Source organism: Falco peregrinus, chromosome 2 (assembly GCF_023634155.1).
Source record: "Falco peregrinus isolate bFalPer1 chromosome 2, bFalPer1.pri, whole genome shotgun sequence".
Taxonomy (NCBI): Eukaryota; Metazoa; Chordata; class Aves; order Falconiformes; family Falconidae; genus Falco; species Falco peregrinus.
In genome coordinates, this window is record NC_073722.1 from 40,224,759 (window position 1) to 40,247,494 (window position 22,736).

The 22,736-nt window shown below is 40.0% G+C and overlaps 1 protein-coding gene across 1 annotated transcript in view; it reads right to left on the reverse strand.

Annotated features, from left to right (window-relative positions):
• ATRN (attractin) overlaps positions 1–22,736 on the reverse strand; it is a 157,050-nt gene that overhangs the window by 58,784 nt on the left and 75,530 nt on the right. The window contains 8 exon segments of the mRNA XM_055794613.1: positions 10,081–10,238; positions 10,646–10,724; positions 11,240–11,334; positions 13,162–13,214; positions 14,114–14,207; positions 19,477–19,614; positions 20,318–20,551; positions 22,363–22,548. Coding sequence (XP_055650588.1) covers positions 10,081–10,238; positions 10,646–10,724; positions 11,240–11,334; positions 13,162–13,214; positions 14,114–14,207; positions 19,477–19,614; positions 20,318–20,551; positions 22,363–22,548 — 1,037 coding nt within the window.

Sequence of the window (22,736 nt, forward strand, 5' to 3'; positions counted from 1 at the left end):
GGAATGTAATTCCTGGCACTTTATGAAATACAGGCTACTATTTCCCACTTAAACAGCTACATTCAGCATAAGAGAAAATGAGCGTGCTTTAATCAGCCGCAGAGCCATTCCTTAGAAGAATCTCAGTCTAGTTTATAATTCATCTCTACTCTGAAATCTAGCTGACACCAGCAGCATATGGCTCCTCGTGAACTTTGCCTACATACTACCACAGGAAATATCTACTGGCTTAAAAAAAAGACACATTTACAACATTACTGCCAGCTCTGCAAAGCCAAATAGATGTGAAGAGAATCTGCTCACTTACATTCCTACATACAATTTCAGTGTATCACTGTAAACCAGTGGGAACTGTTTTAAAGGTCAAAGGCGGCCATTAGTGAACATAATACAATCCCAGAGCAAACACTTTAGTTGCAACGAGAGGCAGAGCAGAAGTCTTCTGATGCATGGGAATGAACAGAGCTTAGGCTGTTCCCTTAGACTAACAACTAAGGAAAGAAGAAAAGGTCATAAAAATGTATCAAAATCAGTAGTCACAGGTCTAATATACAAAGCACCTGAATCCAAGAAAGTGTCATTTCTGAAAGCTTTATTCAGAGCAGAATTGTACTCCCTTATCTATTTGAAATCTTATTCAATCACAGTAGTGCAGCTCTTAACTGGAACACTAAAACGTAGATTTTGCTTCAAAACCTGGACGCAGGCATCCTGGCAATGTCTGTGCCAACAGTAAGACAACAAAAGCAATATAAGGCAGTGATGGGAGGGCCCCAATGAAAGGTAGTTCATTAAAGATACATGAACCAAGAGGTTTGCACGTAACTGTTTACATCTCATTCTTTGGGACCACGCAAACTATGGTTCCTGCACACACAGCAGCAGGCACACTGTGTAACCCACCGATGTGCCAGTGTATACACACAGGTTAGTGACACTCACCCAGGCCCGTCACTGACAGAAAGTGCTGCAAACGAAAGGCTGATTTAATTACAGCACATTTGAGGCTGTCCTCAGTTTTCAGGTATCCCATTTGTTATAGCTTCTGTGCTTGAACTTTTGGCAGCTCCTTGGAAAGCAGCGATCAGTTTCAGGGAGATGAATCGTTTCCACCTTTCGGTTCACCATTCACAAATTCAGCAGATGAACTAGACAGCAATTCAACATTTTGAGTGGGTTCAGAAATATTTTCCTATCATGGTAAACAGCGTATATTGAAATATCAAGAATAGTTATGGCAACACATTATGTGACTGAATTAAGCTATCCACAGTGCATTTGCTTTCCACCTAGAAAGGAATAAAGCTTTAGAAGAGACTGTATAGACCCACAGTCCTGAAATAAATCAGCTGGACGAACCCAAAAAAAAGCTTCAACAGCCCATGCAGAAGTTTGAGAAACTAAAAAATGTAGACGGCAGAGGCAATTTTAGCTATTTTTCCACTACAATCTTCACAAAATCAGAGTGGAAGGCAACAATTTAAGTCACTTAAAAACTTCCCAACAGTTATCAATTACTTCCAGTCCTCAAACAGCGTAAGCTGTCTAATGCCATTGCCACTCTCCACCAAGCAGCATGTGCAGCAATGCTACGTAGTCATGGTGACACTTTTTTGAAGCCCAACATGATGATGAATTGCCAAGCAAACAATACATAGTGAATATCTAGTGAGATTTTGTGAATGGTATATTTTGTATGCAGAAGGCTGCAAAATCCATTCGCCTCTTTTTGTTCCTTGAAGCATTTGGCTCATAATTAACGTTTAAGCACATTCAAATTAAAATACTTCAACCAACGCGAGGGAAAGAGAGGAGGCAATTGCCAGTTAATGATACAATTACAAACTGTGGTTTTTCCTTAATCAGCTCCTAGGCGTCTTACATATACTCAGAACGCAGAGATCAATTCAAAAGGCTTCATTGCGAGGGCTCTGAATCTGGGAGAAGAGAATCTAAAATCAAACGGGATAGAATGGTAATGAAAACAATAGTTTGGGTATGAAAAAGTCAAGAACACAAGTTTGTATTTAGTGTGTGGTAGAAAACACCATCAACACTAATCTGTAATGGAGCAGAAAGCTTACAGCCATTAAAACTGGGCTGAAGTTATTAGCTTTCTTAGCAACTCTTAATTTTCACCCCCTGTGCATTCAGCAGAGTGGCTTACTGTGATCTTCTCCAGGTAAATCCATGCTAGTTTAAACATTGTTAAAAACTGCTGACATTTACACTAGTATCAAAGGGAGTTTCAAATTCTCACCATTTACTGCTTGTCAGCTCCAGAACTGAAGTTTCACCCCTGCATGAGCTGACTTTTGTCTGGATTGCAACCCATGAAGAGAAGTGCTCTGAAAGTTTCTGCATGGAATTTCCTTGCTTCTTAGTGTAATATTGTACAGCTAATTATTTGTATTCTATAGCTCCTCTCTAATCTGAGATGTATTTTGAAAGACTAACAAAGCAAACTTGCAACAAAGTTTAAGAAAACAGAAAAAAATGTGGGGAAAAAGATCACATTACATTTACATGACTACAGAAAAACATCAATCCTAGCAACATGCACTAATACCCTTTTCTAAAGGGTGCACTCTCAGTTTGGTGGAAGATAAAGTGTATTTAGAGCAGCACTTTCCAAGCACAAGAGAGAAAGGTGAACAGCTGTGGTTTGCACAACACTTAAAAGTCACTGTGGCCACACCAGGCAAAGTTTGTTAGCAGAGAGGAGCTGCAAGAAACACAGAATGGAAATAAGACTTTTTCAACAAGACCTTACCTGGGTTTTCAAAAAAGCTTGGCAAGCTAAGGTTTTAAGTGAACTCCAACGTAGCTTTCATACTCAGAAACCACACAGATAGGAGGTATTAGGAAGCAGAGTGCTGTACTTTGAAGGCTTTCTGTATTTTGCAGCTTTAGTTATTTTACAAAATAATCATTTCAAGTTATTAAAGCAGGCAAGGGAAGACATCCTAAACCAATATACTTAAGGAAAAAAATCCCCAACAACTTGAAGTGGTTTTGAAGAGAGGTGGAGCAAGGGGGGGGGGGGGAAATGTCAGAATCCATCGCTGGCAGGGACACAGCTATCTCTGACACAAAAGAGCATTTATACTCTCTAAGTCAAGATTTTAACAGGCAAGAAGAGAGGGAAACCAAGACAGATTTAAATCAAGGACTTCAGAACAAAGTTTCTAATATTTAAAAATAATATAAAGTGGACAGTAGAATAATTGCCCTGCAGTAAAGACTGTGCATTTCTAAAGTTTTCCGTTGTAAGATTTTGTATATACGCAAACATTTCTGGTTAGATACATCAATTGTATCTAAGTTGAAAATAAGCCAGGATAAATGAGTGTACCTACAATGATTGCTTACGATAGTCAAACAAACCAACCCCAAAACACCAGCTGGACATGCTCCACTGCACAGGAAAAGACCACACACATGTGTAAGCTGCAAGGTGACATGTGCGCACACACACACATACACAAGGAGAGAACATTTTCCAACAGTCTGGCAGTAGCGAAGTTTCACTGACTTCATCATACTTATATTAAAACCACTCTGACTTCAAAAGGAAAACAGAAACATGTTCTGTAGCTGCAAGAAATTTAATAGTGTAACTGCAATGAGCAAAACTGTGGGATGCAGTCTCTGAGATAAAAAACCCAGTCTGCATCCCAGCCATACTGCAACATGTAGTTTTAATTAATGAGTCAGCTTGCCCTGAAGGACTAAACCCAAGTGCAGTTGGGTTTATTTTATGCAGTGAAATAAGGGACATCACTTAGAAAAAGAAGAGAGGAAATATGGGAAAGGTCGAAGTAAAAACTATTCCTGAGAAGAAACAGCATGAGATAAGTGCTGAAGAAAGCAGTCAGGAAAGCACAGAGGTCAAGAAGTGAGAAGTCACCCCATGGCTCTATTTTAAAACTTGTAGTGAACCCCAGTCAAGGATTCACTGCTAGGAAGTCTTTGTCCCAAAAATCCACACCATGATTCATCTTCTATTTTACCTTATTGAAGATAAACTTCTACAGAGAGCCAAGACTTTACAAAAAAGGAAAGAAAAACAGAGAAAGCAAATAGGGAAGAGGTACAGAAAGGAGAGGTAGGAACACAGACTGCAATTAAGGGCAATTGAGGGCAGCTCAATCCACCATGGCAGATTGCACAAGACCTGAAAGGACACAGTGACTCCTAGAGACCAGTAATACGTTTTTTACTGACTTTTGCCTAGTTTTTTCCTCTATGGAACCATTACTTTTTGTAATACAATCTCCTACTCATCACCTGCTCTGAAAAACATCATCAGAATGGCAAGGGAAAAGAAATTAGTTAAAGCAGTACACCTGGGTGGTGTGAGAAGCGTAATGTTCAACTGTAGAGTCTTAGCATCCAGTGTGGAAAAGCTTTCATGGGGTATCAAATCTGACAGCTGTTACACCAGATGGTGAATGGACTGCAAGTACAGTGTGATACCAGCCAAAAGCAGATCTATATGGTTACAGGCACCTTATGAAGAAGACAGGACACCCCTCACAAGGGCAGACCTAGCAAATATGGGCCAGGATGAGGATACAGTGAAGTGGGATGGAAAGGTGAGGGATCCAGGGGGTAGTGGCCAGTGGCATGAAGTCTAGTTGGAGGCCAATAGCTAGTGGTGTACCCCAAGAATCAATATTGGGTCTGATGCTATTTAACATCTCCATTAATGATCTGGATGATGAAGCTGTGTACCCCCAGCAAGTTTGCAGATGACATCAAACTGGCAGGAGTGGCTGATTACCAGAGGGTCATGCTGCCATCCATTGGGACCTTGGCAGGCTGGAGAAATGGGCCAACAGGAACCCTGTAAAGTTCAACAAGGGGAAGTGCAAAGTTCTGCCCCTGTGGAGTAATAACCTCAGCACCAGCATGTGCTGGGGGCCACCCAGCTGAGAAACAGCTTGGCAGGAAATGCCCTGGGAGTCCTGGTGAGCACCAAATTGAACATGAGCCAGACACATGCCCTTGCTGCAAAGACTGTCAATGGTACTTGCTTACCATGCATGGAGTATTGCCAGCAGGGTGAGGCAGGTGGTCCTTTCTCATCTACTCAGCACTGGCAAGACCACATCTGGAGTACTGGGTCCAGTTCTACACTCTCCAGTACAAGAGAGACATGGACATACAGGATGATTCTATGACAGTGTCCAACAAAGGGCCACAAAGATGATGAAGGGACTTGACCATCTCTGCTGTGAAGGAAGGCTGAGAGAGCTGGGACTGCTCAGCCTGGAGAAAAGAAGGCTCAGGGTACATCTCAATGTATATAAACACCTGAAGGGAAGATGCAAAGAGAACAGAGCCAGGCTCTTGCCAGTGGTGCCCAGTGACAGGACCAGAGGCACTGTGCATAAACACAGGAGGGTCCCTCTGAACACCAAGAAACACTTTTTTACTGTGAGGGTGACCAAGCACTCACACAGGTTGCCCAGGGAGGTTGTCGATTCTCCACCATTGGACATCTTAAAAAACTGCCTGTTCAAGTCCCTTGGCAAGTGGGTCCCTGTTTGAGCAGGATGCTGGAACAGATGACCTCCAGAGGTCCCCCTTCTAACCTCAACCTCTCTGGGATTCTGTGAAGCAGACCACACCGTTTGTTACGTTCAGGAATGCAAAATGCAGACAGGTCTCCAACAGTTGTTAATGAATGCAGAAGAAAACTGGTTTTATCTCACACTCAAACGAACAACACTGCTAGGCTCCTGTGAGAAAGGAGGAAAGCATGCATATGCTGAGCTACAAAAATATCTCCAGCAAAAGGACGTGCAGGTGGGCTTCCTGGAGAAGAATGACAAAGCTGCAGCAAAGTAACAAAGAACTGCTATTGCACACATGAGAAAGGACCGAGACATTAAACATGAAATAGGTATTCAGAGAAAAATGACAGAAAAACATCAATTTGGGGAAAAAAGTTTCTTAGCTATGAACTGAAGAGCAGACTAATAGAAATCATAAGGAACACGTATTCCTGGATATAAAATTGCTGCCAGACTTCTTCACAAAAAGGGTCTCTGAACCAGTAAGAGCTGATGCTATTTTAGACTTTGTTTTGGCAAAGAAATAATTTGACATTAAAAAGAGCTGGTGATATAAAATTACCTTGGATTGAGTGCACACAAGCACATTCATATTAAATTAAGGCTAAAACAACGTAAGTGTTGTAAAAGAAACAAAGTTCACACTTTAGCTTTTATTAAAAGTTCACTCTTTAGCTTTTATTAAATAATAAATAAACGTAATTAATTAATTTTAATTTTATTAAATAATTAAATAAATAAAATGAATTAAATGAATAAATAATAATTTAAATAAGACAGTAAAATCAAGTGGACTAAGGAGATAAGGAATGGGAAAGCAGCCATCTAAGTCTATCTCTCAGGTCAAAGATGCAAAACTATTTGAAAGCTGCATCCTCAGAACTAACCCCGAAAAGCACATTAGGAACAATTAAAGGCTCCACGTATTACAAAGAGGAAAGGATTCATTAGCAATGTCTTAGAAGCCAACCAGTAGCACAGAGATAAAAGAACTGCCAAATTTCAAGCTGTGCTAGACCTCAGCAATTGATAAACAAAACAGCAAGAGACATTTCAGCCATATGAGTAAAGATGACCAGAAAGGGAAAGGGAAGATCGTATACTGTAAGGATAGGCAAGAAATTAAATTAATCAGCTGCATTCCTAAAACTAATCTGGAGTTTTCACTAATGACAGGGACACTGAACACAGGTGCAAGGCAAAGTGTCTAATGGGAATGAGGTTATAGAAAGATATATAACCAAGGTGGAGACAGAACTCAAATGTTTCAATGTGTTCAAAGTCAGTGAAAGCAGTCAGCGTGCATCCCAGCACTCCAAAAGAAATGGCACATGAAGTAACACCTGTGGTAGCAAGGCTGTTAAACCAATCTACCAGCTGAGCATGGCATTACGGAAAAATTAGAACTCGTATTTAGAGGAGAAGGGAGAATCTAGATATTCATGCTCCCAGGACCTCAACAGTATGCAAAGTTTTGGGACAAGCTTTGAATAAAAGAATTGAAGTAGTAAATTAAAAACTGAAATCAACAAGCAATAGCGTGTACAACAGTAGTCTGTGCTACACCAGCCCACCACCTGACAGGATGCTGTAGCAAGATGGGGTTTGGTCTCTTCTCCCAAGCAACATGCAATAGTACAGAGGATACACACTCAAGCTGCAGCAGGGGAGATTTAGATTGGAAATAAGGAAGAATTTATTCACTGCAATGGTGGTCAAGCACTGGAACAGGTTGCCCAGGGATGTGGTGAAGTCGCCATCCCTGGAAATGTTTAAAAAGGATGTAGATGCGGTGTTTAGGGACATGGTTTAGCGCTGGACTTGGCAGTGCTGGGTTAATGGTTGGACTTGATAATCTTGAAGGTCCTTTCCAACCTAAATGATTCTATGATTCTATTTTATGTATGCAAAAATTATTAATTATATAGACCCAGGCAGCAGAGCTGAGCTAATCAAAATTTCATTATGGATATCAATACACTGGAAATTCCTGGGCAAGATAAAGATGGCAGAGATTATTTCAAGAATCGTAGTGATTAAAGAGGACAGAAGTTGGTTCAAAGATGGCATTTGGACAGACTTTGATATATTTCTTAGTGACACAGGCCCAAAAAGGAAGTGTGCTAACATCACAATCTGCTGACAATGTTCAAGGGGATCATTAATAAAAACATGGAAAAGAGCCACACAGGAGAACAGCTAGATGACCTTCAGGACTGGCAATATCATCCAGTAACAGCAGTGAGACAACATTTTATGATGCCGTTAGGGACTGAGAAGAACGTTTGCTATCAAGACTGGGATCTCATCAGTTGGAAACCAAGGATGTGAAAGAACAGGGTGTATAGTCCATATTAAAATGAATAAGGACTATTGATTGCTGTGGCTATGACTATGAGCAAACTATAATACTGCCACAAAAGGACCTAGAAAGTTCTATAAAGAAGCTAGAAATACCGCTGTACAAAGCAATGGCGAGACTTGATCTCCATGACCTTATGCATGGCCGCACAAAACTGTACAGGCCAGATTAATACAAGAGAGTGCAGGGGAAAAACAAATGAGGCAACTGAACCTGAAAAACCTGTTTCATAGGACAAGATGATGAGGGTTTGTCTTGCTTAAGCAAACAAATACACACTAAAGGCTGAGAGAGGTTATGACTTGCCCAAATTCATCCAGGGAAAGCAGGAGACCTAGCTGCCAAACAAGAGATGGAGGGGACAGTTAAACTCAATGATAACGCTCGCATAGGAAAAGCTAGCAGAAATTCACTGTAAGCACAGGTAGGGTAGAGACTAGAATAAACACAGGAGAGCTTAAGCGACAGGAGACATCACTGTTCTTAAACATCTACAAAGTCTTAACACAAAGTTCTGTGTCAAAAAATACCAAATAAATACACCAGAGTAAGGTACAGGCCAGCACTGATTATGGAAAGTAGACTATCCGCCAACACAACCTGTAAGTTAAAATGTAATTATTTTTTTTACTCCCATGATTACCAATTTGATAAAAGAGAAGCCTGAATATTTAAAGAAATCACTGACAACTGCCCACCTTTGTACGCAGGACGTTACTTTCTCTCCCAAAAGCAGTACTTATCTTAAATGAAAACAATGAGGCTTACTACTTGCTGCTTGAGTATCCAATGACATAAAGGTTTTACCTTGCAGCTCTTGCAGACTTTCCCATATCTAAAAATTAGGACTTGACAATGAACTAAGACTTTACCAACTTGTAAAATAAGAACTCTCTAGCTGGGAAATGATTACCGAAATGATTACCAGTATTTTAAATGGTATTAAAAAGAACAAAATGCAGTCCAAAGTCAGCTTATCAAATCCACCAACCTGCAATGAACAAGACAAAGTTTCCCAAGTACTTGAAACCCACCACCTTTACCAGAAGGTGACGCACAGACATTTAAAAAATATTCCAGTTTTTTTAAAAAAAAGTTCAGGAAATACCTCAAAAAATAACCCTATAGCTTAAGGACCTTTTCTCCAGGTGGACCTCATTTCCCTGCTCAGTATTATCACACGCATTATGTCTGCTGGAAATGACCCCTACGGTGAGTCTGTGTGACTGATATGTCTGAAGTATCAAGTGAATTAATGCGAAGTTGTGAGCTTTCAGATAATAATTGACTGAGTAAGGGTGAAGATGGAAGAATTCAGGTTCCCACATTTGACCAAGCTTCTTAAAAAAGGTAGAATTTAAATATACAGAGCCTCATTTGAGCTCTGTTCCAGACCCAGAAGTACTTTTGTCCTTCAAAAGGCTCCTGTTATCACTCTCAAGTACACTGCAGCTTGATACTTGACTTAGCCCAGAGCAAGAAGGTGGCCAAGGCTTCTCTGAATTATTAGCTGCAGCAGCAGTTGCAGAGTCTCTGTGATTGCAGCCTGTGATCTATGAGTGTTTTCCTGATCCACCAAGCTTCATCCACTCCTTCTTCAGCACTGGCCTTATCATCACAGTCAGTGTGACTCCCCAGGCAATGTGTGTAACTGACTGCACTGCATTAAGGGAAAGAATGAGCTTCAGCTTATTCTGCAGGTACTACCAGTCTTGGGCAGCACAACGAGAAAGGAGGGTGGTCCTCAGGCTGTGCTTTTTCAGAATAAGATGTAAAAAAGAGACACTGAGAACATTTTCTCTGTTTTCTTATTCCAGGCTTGGTTTTTGGCTGTATCTTTGTTTTCTTCAACATCAATATATACACATTTAAGGTCAGAGACCTCATTAGCACACAGTCCTGTTAATAAGCAAGCATCCCACTTCATTTCACAGCACATTTTTAGATCCACTAGGCTGAGGCAACATCAGAAGATGATGCACCTTCTTGCTCTTAAGCAGGAACATCAAACCTTTTGTCTGCTGCAGGATTATATTGAGACCTGGTTCAGCTGGGACAACACAAAGCACACCTAACTGCCACATTGCTTGAGAAAAAAATACTTTAAATAATTATACACACTTTAACAGTTCCTACCTGTATTTTTATCGGCCACGTGAAATTGCTGACGTAAACGAAGAAAGTGATGTTTGGATTGTTGCGAAAATCAAATTTCTCATTGGAGAAACTGTCCTTGTATTCTTTTATATTGGTTCTTGAAACAACTGGAATTTCCTCCCCAGCCTGTGTGCCAGCTGTTTTCAAATGTTAAAAAGTAGCAAGAAAAAAATGTTTCAATGCGCATTTTAAATGGCAAACAAAAGGGAAAAGCACCCTGAATTCTAAGGTTATAAAAGTAACTATTCATTCGAACACTACTATTTTAAGTTGCATTGCACTATCAAAATCACTGTATGCCAAAATATTACGTTATAAAAATAAAATCTGCACCTTCAATGTTCCCAGAATACACTATTAAGATGTAAAAACATAGTTCTTTTTAACATTTTACCTCTGCCCCCAGGCTCAACATTTAAGAATATTACCTAACAAGTTCATAGTTTAAAAAAAAAACACAAATGTTTCCCCAACTAAATTTGCATTTGTCAGAAACTGTTAACTGAAACAAGCTACCAAGCAACTTAGTTCATACTCATTTTACCTGCAAAACTTGTGGACCAAGTAATGTTGAGGTTGAAGTTTTTAGATGCATTGATAAACATGTCCAGGTCTCTGTTTTGCTGGGGCGGGAGGAAAGAACAAAACACAACCCATTTGTAGGACAACCAATTTTAGCGTTTCCTAGCAAATCTTCACTAAAAAAAATATCTTGGAATTTGTTATTTACACGAAGAAAATAAATCAAGAAAAATATTATTTACATTTTCTTTATTCTCCTCCCCAAGTAAAGTGTAATAAAGAATAAAACAAGTCACATGCATTGAATAGAACAGAAGAATTGAGACACAAAGTATGGGGTGAACAATAAGCAAATCTAGAGTAGCTCAGAGGTTGTTCCAACAACTGTAAACAATCAGCTGTGGTTCCTTATGAAATTTTACCACGAAGATTTGAAACTGCATGGCCAAGCTGGGGGCAAAAAGTTCTGGTTGTTTTATGGAACTCGACACACATGCCACATTATGAGGCTACGTCTGGAGATTCACAGAACTGTAACAATTCATTATCTCCATGGCCAAGAGAAGACAAACATAGACCCAAAGGATGAAGTTTAAAGGAAAAGTAGGGAATTTACCTCTTCGGGTGTTGCTACGAAGTTGATGGCTGTGTAATAGCGATCATCCTCTTGAGAAAGGCTGAAGGTAAACTGATAGTCAATGAGAAGAGTATCTGTAAGGAATGAGGAGAGAAAGTTATTCCATGCTTTGAAATAAACTTCTGCAAAGCAAGGCATGATGATGCTGAAGTGTTTCTTGCAACTGAGAGCACAACTAGGAGTCACCACACTGTTATGAATGACACCAACGTAAAAGGGGCAGAAACCCCTCTTTTTAAGTTGAGCCTGAGGGGGAAAAGAGGCACCTTCAATTTTCCAGGCAACAGACTCCAGACTTAACCTAAATGAATGTTCATACCTACACATTGTAAAAAACATGCCAAGACGTTTTCTTTTTCCATACTGCAATACCTCTGTGTTCTAAAAGAATACCAGAAAAATTTGGGAGGGACAAACTTCCACATATTCTAAGCTTCTGTACAACACGGGACTTTACAGGGAGAATTTCTACTGAGCAGCTGCTTGTTAATGAACCCAACTGCCATCTCACTCTGAAACACATCATGCCCAGACCAGTTTTTGGTCTGCCTGTGTGCCCTCCTATGCTCATGTCTGCCTAGGGCTGGGGTGTCATCTCTCTGTTAATCAACAGTGCACAACCAGTTTCTGAGAGACATCCACCAGTCTCAGTATCCTTTCATTAATCAAAAGTTGATCCTTACTGGTTTGGAAAAGAGAACAAGTACGCATAATAGTCTCTTCTCCCAAGCAATAAGCAACAGGACAAGAGAAAACACCCTCACATTGTGCCAGAGGAGGTTTAGATTGGATATTAGGAAAAATGTTTTCACCAAAAGGGTTGTCAAAGCACTGGACTGGGTTAACATTTGGACTCGACAATCTTAAAGGTCTTGTCCAACCTAAATGTTTCTACAACTTGTATATATTCTCAAAGCTATCAAGAGATATTCCAAGCAATAATAAATACAAATCTATAGACCAGGTGTTAATTTTTCTCTTATCGCCTCCTGGAGATCACTTGTTGGATAGACACAAGCCAGCCAGCCTTCTGACGTCTACCCACAACTCCTATGAAGCACTAAGAAATTTTCAAGGAAGAAAATCAAGTGAGTGAATCTGTATAGCATGAGGTTGTTCCTGTAAGAGTTGTAAAATTCTGTCTTTTTCCCCTTTTTGCCCACTTAACCACCCCTGCCATTAGCAGCAATGAATTAGGTCATCCTTGCAAAGAGATTCAGGAGAAGCCATTAGTGTCCTTGTTTGGTTAGGCTAGCAGAATTCAAATTTGCTAAACACAGCAGCATGCTCATAATCTCTGTGTTGCACAAAAGTACTACTTGAGACTTGCATCTTTATCTAATTTAAGATTAAATCTATCCATGCCTGCCAGTGTGCTGATTGCTAATATTTGCAAACAGAAGCTGGAGAGTTTCCATTAAGTAATCTGAATCTTGGCAAAGTATCCTCTCAAATTGCATGGGAATCCAACTGTTCATTTCAGAGGAAACATGGAAACTTTGAAACCTTACCCATTCTAACATGGCATGGATTTTTTTTTTTTTAAAAACAACAGTATTTTGCACTTACAAAAACTCTGAAGACATGCTTTGGTTTTGACTTATTAGGTATGTATTTTAGAGTATTCTCCAGAAGACCAGAATTCATTTCAAAGTCATGTGAAAAACAAAGTTTGTGCTGAAAGATCCAATCATCAATCATCACACGTACCTTATCAAGAACCGTATTTTCATTCCCTTTAAACAATACTTTTGTGAAGTTGTTTAAAACTATTTTTTAGTCCTTCCCTTAATCCCCTGTATTTTAAACAGATGCTGATGCAACTAAAACTGGTTTTAAATAAGGTGTTTTAAACTTCAAACACATTTTTTATCTCCAAACAAAATCCCTAGAGTACTCACAGTAACACGTTCCTTTAAGTGGATTTCCCTGGTATCTATTTTCGACTTCACACCTAAAAAGAATACATATTTTTTTAAAAAATGGTTATTTTTTTCAGTTCTATTTATTCCCAGGTACTAAAAATCAGAAAACACCACCTGTGCCGATAACAGTACAGAATTAAAAATAAAAAATGCATGTCTGAGCTATACTGGGCTGCTAAAGAAATTCCACAATTCCCACAAGTCAAAGTAGTATCAAGTAAAAAAGAAATATAAAATTCTGGATATTAACCTTTGCAACCACTTTGAATGTATTTATTAGCTCTGCACAATGTACAGAACTGGATTACTACAATCAAAAACTAAAGTTTCCATTTACATTTATGGCTATTCCAGGATCTAGCCCTATAAACATTTACTCATGTAAGCAACACTTGAAAAATAAACCTGGCAATGAAATGATTTGGAATGAAATTATTTCCACTAACATTACACTAAAAGCATTTCTGTTACGTTACAGAGAAACCTCCAGCAAATTTGTTGCTCTGAAACTGCTCCATTAAAATGCTTGCATGTCCAAGACTTATTTCAGATATATTTACACTCCCCCAGAAGAGCATCAGAGCACACAGACAGTAAAAATCTACCAATTAAAATGAAACTATTGAGGGATAAAGCAAAGTGGTATGTACAGTTTGGGGGGCGGGGACATTATTTTTTCACCCCATCCCTTCTGCATGACATTCCCAGTTGAAATGTTCTTAAAAATGGAAATCTTCAGGAAATCAGTTTGTTCATGTTACTCCCCCCAAGGGAAGCACAGTCAGCTGCACCGTCATTGAGTTAGTCAACTGTCAGCAGGAAGAGGTGAGCAGAGACTTCATAAATACAATTATTAACAAATGTAGGGGTTGCATGCTGGTATGTGCATGGCCCTTTGATTTCAAATAACAAAGTCAAATGAACTCACAGTTGACACTCGTCTCCTTTTATCCCCTTGGTGGTGCAGAAACATTTCCCTGTATTTGTGTTGCAGACAGACGCGTGGCCGTTGCACTTGCAAGCTGTTGAGCAGAGGGGGAAAAAAATGCAATGCTGAATGAAGCAAGAGAAACAGATTCGATAGCAATTAAGTCCCTTAGTTGCCAAACTGAGATACATCAACAATTAAAGTGCATATGAAAACCCATTTGGTACTCTTTGGTTTCTTTGTGATACAGAAGGCAGCCAAAAATAGAACCATGTGTCAAAACTGAGTGAGTGCAGCTCCAGGACTGATGTTTTGTATGAAATCATGATCAGACTGTGCTTTTTAGCTTCAACAATTTGTTTAACTTCCTCTCGTTAGACAGCACTAGGGATGTCATAACTGGTAAGAAAATGACAACATTTGAGACAGTTTTGGGCTTGCTAACACATTTCAGTCAAACTCAAAACTCTTTGAGAGAAAACTATTTTTCCAAATCAAGCAAAGCTCATGATGCTTTTAGGGCTTTTTCTAGAAATAAATAGGCTTTTGAGAAAATGGTGTCATTAGCAACAATGTCAGTGTATCTGCAGTGTAAAATGACTGGTGCTAAGAATACCATGCCCATACCGTAAGTGGTTTGGAGCATGTGCCCCAATATACTTTAGAATACCTTTAGCTTGGTCTCATAAGCTGAATGCCACCGAGTCGTGGTTGAAGCAAATCAGCACACCCCTAGACAACACCAGGTTTATGGTATGCCCAAAACCAGGCCAGCTTATATACTCTGAGCTTGCTCGAGATGCAAACCAAGTTATGACACTGGGGAACACACATGAGATTTGCTTCAAAAGAATGTTCCCGATTCAAATTAAAATGCTAATGTTGACACACTTTGAGACCTTTATTCATAAAGAAGTAGAGAAGGTACTTGCAAAAAAAAAAAAACCAACCAAACCCAAACCAACAAACAACAAAACCAACACAAGCAGTTACCTTTGATATAATGTTCACTATAACTAAAAGAATGGATATAATAACTTTTCCCAGAAGGTAGATGCTTTTTAGAATTTCTACCGATGAATGGGAAGGCGCATTCATCTGGAGCTGTGCATGGGAGAGTGTACAATATAAAACTGGAAAAAGTACACCAAGAGAAGATCCCTCATTTGTGGTCCCTGAGCTTTCTGGAAATAGTATGCTTTAAAAGCTGGTGCCTTGTCATTAAGAAGATATACGTCTTCTCATTAAGATGGCATATGCTACTCAACATACCAGCAGATTCTTAGACATAAAGTCCCCATCCTGAATATCCTTGCCAACCTTGGACCTTATTTTATGAAACCTTTTGATGTCTTCTTTATATTGGCATGTAATGGAAGCTATATTGTATCAGGGACACTTAATTGTGCTTCTCTGATGTGGATGAGTGGTTTCCTAGCAGCAACACGGAACAAAATACGAAGAAGCATAAAGGCCTATTGTGGGAACAAGTAGACTAAATGAAGATTTGACAAAATAATTATATTCTGTGAAGCAAACACCCTTCTTATTAGTGGCAATTTAAAAAAAGAATTTTTAATACTATTGAGAATGTCCTGTACTTCCTTCCTTATGCTTTGCAAAAGGTTAGCAGAATGAAATTTGATCAATATTCAAAATTACCATACATAAAAATTAGGAGAAATTTCAAATTTCATGTTGTTTAGATGCAGATAACAGTATCTTGAGCACCAACATTAATGCTTCCTCATCCTGCCCTTTAGCCACATGCTTATTAAGAAGACTGAACACTCAAATATCTCTATTTAAATCAACCAAATCTATTTATTTGTTCATTTTCCTATCAGCCCCATAACTGGAGATCATTCACTAAAGGACTGGAATATGCACAAACAGAAATTTTCTCATTGCTTTTCAAACAGCTATGAAGTTTGGAAACAAAGTATTAACAAGACACCCTTGCTGGAGTCTAAAACCAAAAATTCTCCTCCAGTCTGACGCTAGAGCAGAAAGCCAAAATTGTTGAAAATGGCTTTGTGACTGTGAAGCATGGTAACAGTCTGACAACGAACCACCTTACAGCGAGACTCCTTCTTTACAAACCATGGGTCACAGACTCATTCAGAGACGGTCACAGGCCTGGATCATTGCTCCTCTTCCTGCATTTGTACCAGTCTGGCTTCTCAACGGCAACTGCATCACCCACCTGCCCAACACCTTTTTTCCATGCCAAGTGCTTTAACTGCCTGCCAAGGTGCCCGTGCGGCCCTGGGAGGGGAGAGCAGGCAGGACCACGGCACCAGCAGCTCATCGTGGGCCACCAGCAAATGCTCCACAGAGGTGTTCAGAAGCACTGCCACAGCAGCAATCTGATTTCAGGCATAATAGTGCCTTCCGTTCTCTTGCAAATAACTTTCTTATCTACCGCTAGCATATTTTCATGTGAAACCTCAATCAGAAAACTCAAAAAAACCTGAATGCAGAGAAAGCACCTTGCAGCTATTTTTACATTTGATGTGCTGCATTTCCTGCCCTTCCCGATTAACAGCTCTCTACATTGGACACTTCCTAAAAGCAACTGCTGAGGAGTAATTTAGCTACCATTTAGTTAATATCTGCCTAGCTCTGCAAACACCAATGCCTATGATGATATGCAAACAATTCTTTCAGAGAAAGAACTGCAGTTTGTCAAAATTTTTTCAACGCCAGCAATATAGCAGTGTTCACCTGCCCTGCTGGCACAGAGCAGCAGGAAAAGGCATCTTATTCCATCCACTCTTCTTATTCTTCACTGGCTTTTGAACCCCAGCGCTACAATTTCCAGCTCTGTATAGCCTTACTTGTTTGAACCACTACTGCTATCAGTGCTGCTCAAACTCCTGTTGGCTCTGCAGAATGGAAAACACCAAACACTAACACTTTTTCCAGCACTGAATATTTGTGATTTTGAGGATATTTATGGTCCCCACACTGCCAACGTCATTGGGCTAACACTAGATCTGCACAAGGACTCGCACTCGGCACTAAGTGCACAAACACATGGCTGTTTCTGTCTCAGGATGGAGTGTACCAACAACCATCTCCAGCACGGATGTGACTGCAGGCTCTATAAACAGTGCGGAACACAACATTACACCTAAACGCACAAAAAGAGTGGAATCAGCGCATCATTAATGGGAAAGGAAGGAGGGACCATGGCTCAGAGAAGGGAAAAAGCAGGAGCTGGCTCTCTGGCTCATCAGCTGGCTCTGTGGCTCATCAGCCAATCCTTATCTGAAGAATTCCCCTCTGGAAACCTTTTCACTGAGCAAAAATTACTAATGGCTGGCAGTCGCTCTGGCTGCATCAGATAGCATTTCCTCTTGCTGTCCCTCTTCCGATCCACCTCGGTCTTTCTGCCCAGCTTCCTGTTTTCCTCATTCTTTCACCTTCACAGTAAATGGCGTTAAATCACAGCAAATTAAAAACCTGGGCCCAAAGCACTTGAGAGCAAAGCACTTTTGACATGAGCTACTGGTTTCATCAGATAATGAATGAATGCTGTTCCACAGCCTCTCAACACATTTTCTGATTTCTTTTTCAGGCATCTGGATGACTTTAGTCTATCATTCATTATCTCAACAACAAACTATTTTTGGACAATCCTCATGCGAAAGAGTCCAAAGTAACTTACCCTCAATTTCCACATGCACAGAAAAGCAACAAATATCAAAAGGCACATTGTGATCCAGTGATTAAACCTGAATGCTCAGAGTAGACTTATGTATTTTTTCAGGCCAATTCAGCCTCAATTTATTCATTCCTGCACTTCAAATTATCTTTACACGAAATGAGTTTACAAGTATCAGTGCTATTTAATCTCTCAGATAATGTTCTGAAATAAAGTGTCAGAGATGCACCTTCTCCTTTGTACCCATGCCGTTGTGCTGTCATAATTTCATATCCCAGCCACTGCAACACCGTTTTTTTTAAGGCAGCCCTGTCCCCATCTGTAATCTTTTCACACCCTTCCTCGAACCTGTCTGCTGGGAGGTTCTTCTTCATAGCCTCAAACGTCACCCACTTGCTCTTGCTTTAGGAAACAGGATGTTCATGCTCCAGCAACTGACTCTTCTCCATCCAAAAGGTCGATGATTGCAGTAAACATACTAAATGACTTTCCAAATATTTTCTACTGGATTGTCACCATACTTGGAAGGAGCAACTCAGTCATCAATGTCCCCTCATTAATCGCCTTCACCTATTTCTTCTGGAATGCCTACAAACCATCCACACTCACTTCATTGAAGTACTGGTACTACTCTGACACTGAACTATGTTATTTCTGTTCTAACCTTTTCCATCACTGTACCTAATTATATCACTCCCCCTAACTATACCCCACTAAAGCTCTTCAGAACATGAAGCACCCTCCCTCACACCTGCATATCACCTATCACAACTGGACTCTGGTTTGCAGTGGGTCTCCCCATGCTACAACACTACGAAATACACAGTACTTCAAAATAATGTTGCACGATTCAAGGGCAAAACACCATATCTTACATGTTCCTTTTTCAGTATTACCTGTATTGGTCCTTCAAAAAAGATTTTTTTCCCAGTTTGATAACTGGATCTTGCACAACCAAAAAAGTTATTTGTGACAAAGAGTCCCAAAGCACTATATAAACTTAAAATGCAATTTTAACAGGGATCACCTAATCCTCAACTGAAATCCAGGCAACTCCTCAGTGAAATATGGCAAGCCTTTTAGGAAGCAGACAATTGTAACAATAAACACACAATACATTAAACCAGGGGTCCTCAAACTATGGCCCCCCAAGGTCTTCAATCTGGTCCCTGGTATTTACAGAACCCCCTGCCCCACCCACCCCACCCCCCACCCCACCCCGCTGGGGGTTGGGGGGGGAAACCAAGCAGCCACAGATGACTGCCTGCCACTGCATCCACGCGCCAGCCCCCTGGTTAAAAAGTTTGAGGACCCCTGCATTAAATAAATGTAATAGAAAATGGAATTTAGATAAGCAGAAAATTGTTGAGGACATTGGGATTAACACTATTAATTTTTTAAAAAAAAAAAAACCAGGATCGTCAAACACTAAAATGCACACATTTTTCACTGTGGTCATTTAAAGTTTACAGAGGTAAAAAAAAATCATCTTTATCTTTAGCAATAAAAGTCAAAGAATTTCATCAAGCAGTTTCTCTATATTAAATCTGAAAAAACAAGGATGGTGCCTTGCTTACAGGAAAGAAAAAAAATGTATTATCAGGATGTAATTTCAGTTAAGATAGCAAAGGAATGAGTAAGAAGTGAAAAACATCAGAGACTTCAACGCAGGAAGTCTTAAGGCATCACTTACGCTGACATGTTCCTCCATTAGTAGGATCACCGTAGTAGCCTGAGATGCAAGTTTCACAGTGTTTGCCAGTTGTCAGGTTTTCACACTTCTCACAGATGCTTTCATTTACACACTTACTGTGCCCATTACACTGGCAGGCTGAAGAAAACAGAAAAGGACAAGTATTTATGCTCAAATATAGCACTTCACATAGAGCCTCAGAAGCCTGTGTTCCGCAGAGGCTGAATGAAACCATTTCATGCACCTTCCAAAGAGGTTCTCACAGTCCTGCTAGTGGTACATGAACTTAAAGGGGGTGTGTATCAAAAATGTGAAATTTAAAGCAACACATGGAAACCGAATTCCAAAACATTACATGCATATTAGACAGGACTGGATGCAACTGGTGGGATGGATTTACAGGGAGGAATAGGAAAGAAATGGTTTAGCAGCAGTCCGAGTAATTTTATTCTATATGTTTGGTGTCAAAAACATTACTTCAGAGTCACTGAGTGTTACTAACAGTTAAATGAACCTTCAAAGAAAGAACTGCCTTTCTTTCAAGCAACCCTAAAATGAATAAACAAACAAAAGTTAAAAACTTAGCAAAGGTTCAGATAGAAAGGGAAAATTTCACTGGAGTAAATAATGCATAGGTAAGTCTTCAGACAGCAAACCTCTGCGGATACCCACATAACTCTTTCCATCTCAAAACGTGTTATTTATTGTCTTCCAAGGCCTTTTCCTCCCTCCGTTAACAGGAGGGAACACAGACATCACCACAGTCTTAAAAAGTCTCTCCCCTTGCATTTAACTGTTGCTACAGCTGAAACATTTGAACAATTCCATGTTGCTCATTTACCTGGACACTGGATAAAGGACCAGTTATAGTTATTCTCCACCGGACACATGCTGACATTAAGGACGGGCTCCAAGCTGTGTTTCCCCATTGCAGATGGGGTTGGCATCTTGACTGGACCTCTGTAAGAGCCCTCGATGCACTTCCCCTTGCCGGTGTTGCTCGGATCTGTGCACCACCCACATCCGGGCTGCTCCAAACAGTGAGCACACGTACAGTAGCCTGAACAGTTTTCAGCTATAAAAAAAAAGACCCAAACATCAAATTGTAGATTAAATCACTGTCCCAAAACATGGGAAACAGCAAACACAGAAAGGCTTGTACACCTTTTGTAACCTTAAGTATTTATCTCACCAGATCTGTAAATATTTATTCTGATAGTCACGTAACACATAGATATTATTTCCTATCAGCCTACTTATTCTAGAATCTAAGACAGCTATAACAAAGGTTGCATTAATCAGTAAGCATTGTTTCATAACTCACAATACACATGTAAGATTTTTCTAACCATTACGCATCACCCACTAAAATCAGACATTAACTTTCCCAACTACAAAATATCTCCAACTGATTTACAACAGATCATATGATAAAATGAGCCACCCAGAAGCAAAGGATAAAAACCAGTTTGTTCGCTCGCTTTTGAGTCTCTTCTTACCACATGTTAGAATATCACACACCACTATTTCAAGCATTTATCTGAGTCAAAAAGCATAGAATACAAATCTAGAATAAAATGAGTCTTCTTAGGATGCTCACAGTGCCACATGCAGATCCCCTGGGCCCAGAAATCAGCTAAATCAGGGGGGAAAAAAACCCAAAATACTATCGCCATGCTTTAACTGTTCCTTTCTCAAATGGGACCCTATTTCAGGGGTGACAAACACTTTACATACAGGAAAGTTCTTCCATTCCTTTCTGCATAGCATCTTAAAAAATATTTTGTAGATTCTTGATGTTACAAGATGAGCAGACTTTCTATCTTGATGTTTTACCATGACAATATTTGCCTTTTTTAAAAAAAAAAAAAAAAAAAAAAAAACACAACACCCAAAAGTAGTAGCAAAATATTGTTTCCCATTATTTCAGCCTACTCATCTCCTGCCTGATGCTTCCTCCAACTTTTGACCTCTGGCAGTATGGGAAGTTCACACTCATGTTTGACTATTACCTGAAACTCATTTCCTCCATTTCTTATTCTGCAACACCTGCAGCCACTCAGGCTTATTATCATCAGCTTCTGAAAGTTCCTAGAGCAACTGCAGCAACTCAAACTGCCCACCTTCCCTCCTGGGGAAAATATGCACTCCTCCCCCTCTGCTACCCCAAGAGCCCTGGCCTTCCCAACTCCCCTGTCCACACTTGGCTCCTAAAGAATTCAACATTAATAAAAATAATTTCTAAAACTGTTTGATGACTTTTTAAATTTCTAGAGTATTTCAACCCGTTCTGAAAACAAAAAGTAATATTCCAAAGCACCATAAATCTTTTGCAGTTTGCTCACATCTACCTAAATGGGGGAAAAAAAATACCACTTATTCAAAATAAGTTAGAAATGCCTACCGTGGGCTACATGCAGACAATACTTCAGAATAAAACAGCCTATCAAATCCAAATTACGGTTTACACAAGACAATCTAATATTAAATTACATTGCTCCATATGTGAATAAAAGAGATATAAAAGAGAGGCAAAAAGAAGTTAATCACATGAAATTATGTAACAATTAACTTGAAGGACAGGAATTCAAATAACGAAACAAGTACTTCTCCGTTGCAAAAAAAAGTGGAGATTTCATCATCTCACTTGAAAGCCTTCACTATCTGCCATTTAGCTTAATTGATAGTTCCCGTAACTGGGACCTAATTCTGTTTAATGCTTTACGTGATGCAGGACCGAACTGCAGACACGGGGGTCAGGTACTTGTTACCTTTGTCCAGAAGATATTCAGTATAGCTGATGCACAGTTTGATGCCTTATCGTAGCGAATGTCAGCAACTACAAGATTCCAGCCCACACGTCAAGATGCAGAAGCAATTACTCACGTGGACAACTGCTCATGGTGTACCACTCCATGCACTGCCCGTAGGGGAAGGAGGCCACATAAGCATTGGAGTCCACACACTGTTTCATGTTGCTGCACCACATGCATTCAGAGCTGCCACTCGTGCACTCCCCACACATGGTCCGCAGGGCGCAGGGCGTGCGGCACTGCTTGGCGCTGTGGTTAGCTGTGGGCAGGAGGACAAGAGTCAACTTTCTTTCAGAAAGAAATACGTATGAGCCGAAAGACAGAAGACAAAAAGCCCTGTCTATTATTCAGGCTGAAAAACAGTTCAATATCACAGACCTGAAACACTTCATTTGTGGTGTGGTGGTGCTGGATGGAGCTGGAGATATCTTACATAAACGTGAATGA